General features: G+C 37.4%; 1 protein-coding gene across 1 annotated transcript; it reads left to right on the top strand.

Annotated features, from left to right (window-relative positions):
* The first annotated feature begins 2,785 nt into the window (after positions 1–2,785).
* On the top strand, positions 2,786–3,700 carry LOC127684354 (olfactory receptor 4C6-like). Its single transcript, XM_052181298.1, has one exon. It carries the CDS (start codon positions 2,786–2,788, stop codon positions 3,698–3,700), a length of 915 nt encoding a protein of 304 aa, XP_052037258.1.
* Positions 3,701–9,497: the final 5,797 nt, after the last annotated feature.

Below are 9,497 nucleotides of genomic sequence, written 5' to 3' on the forward strand. Positions count from 1 at the left end.
CGGACTAAGGGTGATCTCCAACTCCCAATCTTCTTTCTTCTATATCCCAAAATCTGGTATTATAGATATAGCTCACTATACCAGGCTATCTCTTTTTTTTTTATAATTTTTTTAATTTATTGATATATTTATTTACATTTCAAATGATTTCCCCTTTTCTGGACCCCCACTCCCCGAAAGTCCCATCAGTCCCCTTCCCTCCCCCTGTTTTCCCACCGAACCCTTCCCACTTTCCTGTTCTGATTTTGTTCAATACTGCTTCACGGGTTTTGCTTAGCTCCTTCACTTGCTTGTTTGTGCTTTCCTTTAATTCTTTAAGAGATTTTTGTGTTTCCACTTCCATGACCTCAGCCTGTTGACCAAAGTTCTCCTGTATTTCTTTAAGTGTTTTTTGTGTTTTCTCATTATTGGCTTTTGTATTCTCCTGAATTTCTTTCAATGATTTTTGTGTTTCCCTTGCAAGGGCTTCTAACTTTTGATCCATTTTCTCCTGAATTTCTTTAAGTATGTCCTCATGTGTTCCTATGCCAGCATCATGACCAGTGATTTTAAATCCAAATCTTGTTTTACTGGTGTGATGGGGTATCCAGGACATGTGTTCAGATGTTGCCATATTGTCTTGATTTCTGTTAGTGACATTCCTGCGTTTGCCTTTTGCCATCTAGTTCTCACTGGTGTTAGTTGGTCTTGTCAATACTGGACTCACCAGTGCAAGCTGCCTTTTCCCAGGTGGCCTCTGGTGCACAGCTTACCTCCTGCACTGCCTGGAGACCGAGTGCTGTGTCCCAGGCTATTCAGATCCCAAAGCAGGGACCTGAAGGCTCCTGCTGGGGCCCGCTGGATTCACCAGAGCACACCGACTTCTCCCTGCTAGCCGCCCGGAAGCCTCCATTCATCTTATAAGAGATTCTTTCTCCCCTCTATTTCTTCCCTTCATTCCCTCTCCTCTTTCTCCTCTCCCTCCTTCTCTGTCCCCCTTCTCATTCTCTTTCTCTCGTGTGTGTTTGTGTGTGTGTGTATCTGTGTATGTGTGTGTGTGTGTGTATTTTTGTATGTGTGTGTGTGTGTGTGTGTATGTATGAAATACAAAGGTCAATCACCAGTATATTTCCTTACATATCAGTCATCTTTCATTTTGAAATGTGGTATTTAATTGTCCTTAAACTCATCAAATGTATTAGGTGGGTAGTTTTTATACCCTAAGATTTCATTTGTCTCTGCCTTCCAAGCACTAGTATATAATAATCACATATAACTTAATAACTCTAAGCCTAGAGTCATTCCTTTAAGAAATTTTACTCATTTCATGTGATACAACTAATAATGTATTAACCGACAATTTACTTGGGATAAAAGGTAATAATCACAATTCAAAATAAGCTTTACAATTTGCCATTTCCATTCTCACTTAGAATCCTTTTTCATCTGGTGATTTCACAAGGAAAACATGAAGAAAAGTAAGTTCTGATGATTTTCTGATAATGACCTTACATTATCCTTTTATACTACAATTTTACAATGTTCGACTAAATTAGAGCATATGAAGTAATGATATCTTACACATTATAGATATGGGCTTTTTGAAGTGAAGCATACTCTTAAGTTTTAATTTATTTTAAAAGGGGTGTTTATATTCATTTACAAATTTAGGTTTAGAATGCATATTCATAAATCTGTGGTATATATAACATAAGATTAGAATTTTGAATTTTTATAGGAGTGTTACTGAATTTTAACACTGAATTATTGCATGGAATAAGCAAAGGAAGCATGATTTTATTTTAGAGGATAATTAGCATAATAAAGTTAATAATAAATGTCATACATATTTAGCACTACATATTGAACTTGGAGAAATAGTATAGATTGTAACTACTTTAGTTTTAAAAGAAGAACAGCTGAATTCATTTTTGACTTCAATATTCACTTTGGATAAATACTTTGTATCATGTCCTACCATCCTTTAAGCCTGATTTTCTAACCTCTAAAATGAAAAATACACTGTAAGACATCCAATTTCATGAGGCATAGTAGAGACTCACTGATTGATAGAAATATGTAATGATCTTATTAATATTCAAGTTATATAAGGTAAATGTTCAGATGAAGAACATTTTCTTTAATGTGAGGAAAGTCCATGGTATTTGATTTTTCTCAAGGGTCTTCAATAAAAACATAGTAAATGTTCAATAAAATCATAGCACAAATATATGCAAACTTAGACTTGTTTCCAAGTTTACATAGAATGCTGAGACTAGCCGAATAGTCTACATTCATGTGTGCAAAAGGAAGAGTATTAGACATGTTCATGAGGTCTTACATATGTAGTATTACTTTTATTATGTATATAAAAGGATGATCCAGACATCAAGTATGAGACACAGGATAACAAAAGACCAAACTAAGAATGTGTTAAATCAGTTATTAAATACCTGTTAGCTGATATATTCCAGTGGTAAATATTTTCTCAATATTTGATTATATAGCATTCCTAGGAATATGTAACACTTAGTTATGAATTCCCACTGTGTCCTAGCAGAAAGTACTGGAACATAAAACAAGAGTTGTACTAATAATAAACAAAGCTTTGGTAGTCCCATAGTCCTGAAACTACTGTCAAACTCTTACTTTTAGCTATTGGTTTCTACATAAATTGATGGAGAAATTGTGTGTCCGGAAGATACAGACTAAGAAGAAAAATATCCACAGCACTGTGAAATGACTCTTTCAGCATACTATACTCCTTTTGTGGATTCTCCAGTTTTATGTTCTCCCACTCACAAAAATGATGAATCAAAACAATGTGACAGAGTTTATTCTGTTGGGAATCACAAGGGACCCAGAGCTGAGAAAAATATTGTCTGTCTTGTTTCTAACTATGTACATGGCCACAGTTTTTGGAAATCTACTCATTGTGGTTACCATAACTAGAAGCCCAAGTCTGAGATCACCCATGTACTTCTTCCTTTTAACTTTGTCACTCATGGATGTCACTTACTCTTCTGTCATTGCTCCAAAGTTGATTATGGACTCCCTTTCTGAGAGGACTATTATCTCATTTAAAAGTTGCATGACCCAGCTATTTGCAGAACACTTCTTTGGTGGCGTGGGCATCATTATTCTCATTGTGATGGCCTATGATCGCTATGTTGCTATCTGTAAGCCTCTGCACTACATGAAAATCATGACTCCTAGGGTGTGCTGCTTGATGGTAGGAGGGGCTTGGGTAGGAGGATCGATGCATGCAGCCATTCAGCTGCTCTTTATGTATCAAATACCATTCTGTAACCCAAATGTCATTGACCACTTTATGTGTGATTTGTTTCCATTGCTGAAACTGGCTTGCATAGATACACCTATTTTGGGTCTCTTAGGAATTCTGAACAGTGGGGTGATGTGTGTTGTCATTTTTCTTATTCTCATTGCTTCCTACATGGTCATTCTCTGCTCCCTTAAGTCTTACAGTTCTGAAGGGAGACGCAAAGCCCTCTCTACATGCAGCTCACATTTCACAGTGGTTGTATTGTTTTTTGTGCCATGTATTTTCTTATATATGAGGCCTGTGGTAACATTTCCAATAGACAAAGCAATGTCTGTGTCCTTTACTATTGTTGAACCAATGTTAAATCCTTTGATCTACACCTTGAGAAACAGAGAGGTAAAATGTGCTATAAAAAACATGTGCAGAAAACAGGGGTGACACTAACTCTCAAGACAAGATTAAATATTTCCTTCAATGACAGAAAGATCCATTCTCTCCATTTATTTCAGTTCTCTATGGAAAAGGGTTCCAGGAAAGGAAATTTTTTTTAAAAGACAATTTAAGCCATCTCTTTATTATTCTTTAATTTCCAGAAAGATACTTGCTGCTATATATACATCCTCACATGGAAGTATACTCATACAAACACACACACACACACACACACACACACACACACACACACACACACACACAGAGAGAGAGAGAGAGAGAGAGAGAGAGAGAGAACAACAGAAAGACACTAAGCTAATACTGAATAATAACAATGCCATTAATTCAAATTGTATCACAGAGATTTAATGATCAAAACAAAAATATTGGCATACAAACATGCTGATATTTAGAGTAGAATGAACTAGAATCAAAGATGCAGACATTATTGCATACACCAAGGTATACATAATATTTTTCATTAATACATCTACGTATTCACATTACACCCCAGGTACAGCTCTCTTCTCTTCTCTCCTCTCAGCTACACATATAACAATCCCCTGATTTATCCAATCTCTTTTCCTCAGAGAAAGGAAACCCCCTTAGGACATCAAGTCTCAAGAGGACTGAGCACATTATTTCCCACTGTGGCTCAACCAGACATTTCAGCTAGGAGACAGATCCAATGGCAGGCAACAGAGTCAGAAACAATCTCTTCTTCAATTGTTATTGAACCTACATGAAGACCAAGATACACATCAGTTACAAGTGTGTAGGGGACCTGGTTCTAGCTTATATATGTTCTTTGCTTGGTGGTACAGTTTCTTTCTGATTCTGTAGGCCAACTCTTGTGATGTTCTTGACTACTCCGCTCACTCAGTCTTATTCCACACTCTAATAGAAGACACCCAGTGCTCTGCCTGATCTTTGACTGTGGGTTTCTGCATCAACTTCCATTAGCTGCTCAATGCTGCCTCTCAGGAGAAAGTTATACTAGGCTCCTATCTGCAAGTGTAGGAAAATATTATTAATAATGTCAGGGTATTTTTTTCTTCCATCAAATGGATCTCATTTGAGTCCGTCATTGGTTAGCCAGCCCCTCAATCTCTGATCCATCTTTATCCCTGCATATTTTGTAGGCAGGTCTAAAATTTGGATCAAAAGGTTTTTGGGTCGGTTGATGCCCCCTGTGGTGCTATTGAATATACTTGGCCTAGGGAATGGTAGGATTAGGTGTTGCCCTCTTGTAATCAGTGTGGCCCTGATAAAGGAGGTTTGTCACTGTGGGCTTGGGCTTTAAGAGACCTTCCTCTTATTCACAAGGGAGTCAGTATTATTTTGTTTGCCTTATGAACATGGTTTAGAACACTTACACAATGTCTGCATGGATGCTGCCATGTTTCAAACCATTTTGGTAAAGAATTATACCTCAGAACTATTAAGCCAACCCTAATAAACTATTGTCATTCATAAGCATTACCTTGGTCTTTGTGTCTGTTCACAGTAATAAAAGCCTAAGACAGCCATTCCTTTCAGTAGAAGTCCCATCTGACTACAGGATGTAACCACTTTTGTTTGCATATCCATAGTTGCTAAAAGGTCTCAGCTAATGTCAACCCCAATAGAACCCTATGAGCCTCCACCATCCCAGGTCACTGGCTAGTCCAAAAGATGCTCTCCATGAATTTCCATTCTCACTCTTGTCCTATCCCCACTCTCCCTAAACCAAATCCTCATCCCATTTCGCACTTCAGTCTCACTCCCACCCATTTTCCTCTCTCCAGTCACCTCTGATATTTATTTTATTTTCCCTTCTGAGTGAGATTCACACATCCTCCCTTTGGCCCTCTTATTACTTCTTTTCTTTGGGTCTGTAGATTGTAGCATGGTTCTGTGCTCTGTGGCTAATATCCACTTCTAATTGATTACATATCATGTGTGCCTTCAAAGGTCTGGGTTTTCTCATTCAGGATGATATTAAACAGAAATTTTGATGTTTAAAACAACCTATGCAAAAACAGAAACTGTGTAGAAACAAGCATGAAATAAAGAAGTACAAATATCAGTTGACTCTGGGGAATCATGGTGAAAGGGGACTTAACAAAGGGTGTAGGGCTCTCTGCAAAGAACACTGTTAGATTTTTTTTATATATTCTTTATTTACATTTCAAGTGATTTTCCCTTTCCTGGATCCCCCTCTCTGAAAGTCCCATAAGCCCTTTTCCCTCCCCCTGTTCCCCAATCCACCCCCTCACACTTCTCTGTCCTGGTATTCCCTGACAATGCTGCACTGAGCTTTACCAGGACTAGGGCCACTCCTTCCTTATTCTTGGGCATCATTTGATATATGCATTGTGTCTTGGGTATTCCAAACTTCTAGGCTACTATACATTTATCAGTGAGTGCATACCTTGAGTGTTTTTTGAGCCTGGGTTACCTCACTTAGGATGATGTTCTCCAGTTCCATCCATTTGTCTAAGAATTTTATGAATTCATTGTTTCTAATGGCTGAATAGTACTCCATTCTGTATGTATTTATGTGTATATATATATATATATATAGGTATATATCACATTTTCTGTATCCCTTTCTCCATTGAGGGACATCTGGGTTCTTTCCAGCATCTGGCTATTATAAATATGGCTAGTATGAACATAGTGGAGCATGTATCCTTATTACATCCTGGGGCATCCTCTGGGTATATACCCAGGAATGTTATAGCGGGGTCCTCTGGAAGTATCATTCCCAGTTTTATGAGAAACCACCAGACAGTCTTGCAGAGTGGTAGTACCAGCTTGCAACCCCACCAGCAGTTGAGGAGTGTTCCTCTTTCTCCACATTCTCGCCAGCACCTTTTTTCTCCTGACTTTTTGAACTTAGCCATTCTGACTAGTGTGAGGTGAAATCTCAGGGTTGTTTTGATTTGCATTTCCCTGATGCCTAAGGATGTTGAACATACCCTTAGGTGCTTCTCAGCCATTCAATATCCCTCAGGTGAAAATTCTTTGTTTAGCTCTGTACCCCATTTTTTAAGGGGGATATTTGGCTCTCTGGAGTCTACCTTCATATGTTCTTTGCATATCTTGGATATAATCCCTCTGTCAGATGTAGTGTTGGTAAAGATTTTTTCCCAATTTGTTGGTTGCCATTTTGTCCATTTGACAATGTCCTTTGCCTTACAGAAACTTTATATTTTTATGAGGTCCATTTGTCAACTCTTGATCTTAGAGCATACTCTATTGGTATTCTGTTGAGGAAATTTTCCCCTGTGCCCATGTCCTCAAGGGTCTTCCCCAGTTTCTTTTCTATTACTTTCAGAGTGTCTGGTTTTTTGCGGAGGTTCATGATCCATTTGGAGTTGAGCTTAGTACAAGGAGATAAGAATTGATCAATTTGCATTCTTTTGCATGCTGACCTCCAGTTGAACCAGCACCATTTGTTCAAAAGGCTATCTTTTTTCCACTGGATGGTTGAGCTCCTTTATGAAAGATCAAGTGACCAAAATTCTGTGGGTTCATTTCCGGATCTTCAATTCTATTCCATTGATCTACTTGCCTGTCACTGTACCAATACCATGTAGTTTGTAACACAATTCCTCTGTAGTATTGTTTCAGGTCTGGGATACTGATTCCCCCAGAAGTTCTTTTACTGCTGAGAATAGTTTTAGCTATCCTGTTTTTTTTTTTTTTTTTTGTTACTCCAGTTGAATTTGAGAATTGCTCTTTCTAAGTCTATGAAGAATTGAGTTGGTATTTTGATGGGGATTATATTGAATCCACAGATTACTTTTGGTGAGATGGCCATTTTTACTATATTAATCCTGCTAATCCAAGAACAAGGAAGATATTTCCATCTTCTGAGGTCTTCTTCAATTTCTTTCTTCAAAGTTTTGAAGTTCCTGTCATACAGATCTTTCACTTGTTTGGTTAGAGTCACACCAAGATACTTTATATTGTTTATGGTTTTTGTGAAGGGTGTCATTTCCCTAATTTCTTTCTCAGCCTGTTTATCCTTTGAGTATAGGAAGGCTACTGATTTGCTTGAGTTAATTTAACATCCAGCACCCTTGCTGAAGTTTTTTCTCAGCTGTAGGAGTTCTCTATTGGAGTTTTTTGGGTTGCTTAAGTATACTATCATAACATCTGCAAATAGTGATAGTTTGACTTTTTCCTTTCCAATTTGTATCCCTTTGACCTCCTTGTGTTGTCTAATTGCTCTAGCTAGAACTTCAAGTATTGCATTGAATAAATATTGAGAGAGGGGGCAGCCTTGTCTAGTCCCTGATTTTAGTGGGATTGCTTCAAGTTTCTCTCCATTTAGTTTTATGTTAGCTACAGGTTTGCTGTATATTGCTTTTATTATGTTTAGGTATGGGCCTTGAATTCCTGTTCTTTCCAAGACCTTTAACATGAAAGGTAGCTGAATTTTGTCAAATGCCTTTTCAGCATCTAATGAAATGGCCATGTGATTTCTTTTTGTTGAGTTTGTTTATGTATTGGTTTACATTGATGGAATTCTGTATATTGAACCATCCCTGCATCCCTAGGATGAAACCTACTTGATCATGGTGAATGATTGTTTTGATGTGTTCTTGGATTCGGTTGGCAAGAATTTTATTGAGTAGTTTTGCATTGATATTCATAAGGGAAATTGGTCTAAGGTTCTCTTTTTTTTTTATTGGATCTTTGTGTGGTTTTGGTATCAGTGAATTTGTGACTTCATAGAACGAGTTGGGTAATTTTCCTTCTGTTTCTATTTTGTGGAATAGTTTGAAGAGTATTGGCATTAGGTCTCCTTTGAATGTCTGATAGAATTTTGCACTAAAGCCATCTGGTCCTGTGCTTTTTTTGGTTGGGAGACTGTCAGTGATCACTTCTATTTCTTTAGGGATTATGGGTCCGTTTAGATGGTCTATCTGATTCTGATTAAATTTTGGTAATTGGTATCTATCTAGGAAATTGTCTATTTCATCCAGTTTTTCTACTTAATGATACCTTGGTCAAGGAAGAAATAAGGAAAGAAATCAAAGACTTTTTAGAAATTAATGAAAATAAAGTTACAACATACCCAAATTTATGGGACACAATGAAAGCAGTGCTAAGAGGAAAACTCATAGCTCTGAGTGCCAACAAAAAAAAAAGCTGGAGAGAGTATATACTAGCAGTTTAACAGAATACCTAAAGCTTTAGAACAAAAAGAAGCTAATACACCCAAGAAGAGTAGAAGGTAGGAAATCATGAAACTCAGGGCTGAAATCAACCAAGTTGAAACAAATAGAACCATACAAAGAATCAACAAGACCAAAAGCTGGTTCTTTGAGAAAATCAACAAGATAGATCAACCTTTAGCCATACTCACCAGATGGCACAGAGACAGTACCTAAATTAACAAAATCAAAAATAAAAAGTGTGATATAACAAAAGAAACTGAGGAAATACAAAAATTACCATATCCTTCTACACTGTTAGATTTTAATATTTGCGTTCAAAGAATGAGATTGCAGTCAGCCCTAACACGACATTTATACAATGCTACTAAGGCTACTGAACATTTAAAGAAAAGGATAGAATGAAAATTACATACAGAAAAATGAGAGTCAGTTTATATTGTCTTCTGGGTGTGGTACAGCCATTACAATTATAAGTTCACAGCCCCTGTGGTTGTCTGCATGGGGCCTATGCTGGGGTTGTGAAACAGTCATTAATGAAGACTAGGGAGCCATATTCACTTCTGCTCAACTGTTGGCCTTTTGATAGAGTCTGAGAATGGAGGACTCATTTTCTTTAGTTTTGTGCCCAT

This window comes from Apodemus sylvaticus, chromosome 5, assembly GCF_947179515.1.
Source record: "Apodemus sylvaticus chromosome 5, mApoSyl1.1, whole genome shotgun sequence".
NCBI lineage: Eukaryota > Metazoa > Chordata > Mammalia > Rodentia > Muridae > Apodemus > Apodemus sylvaticus.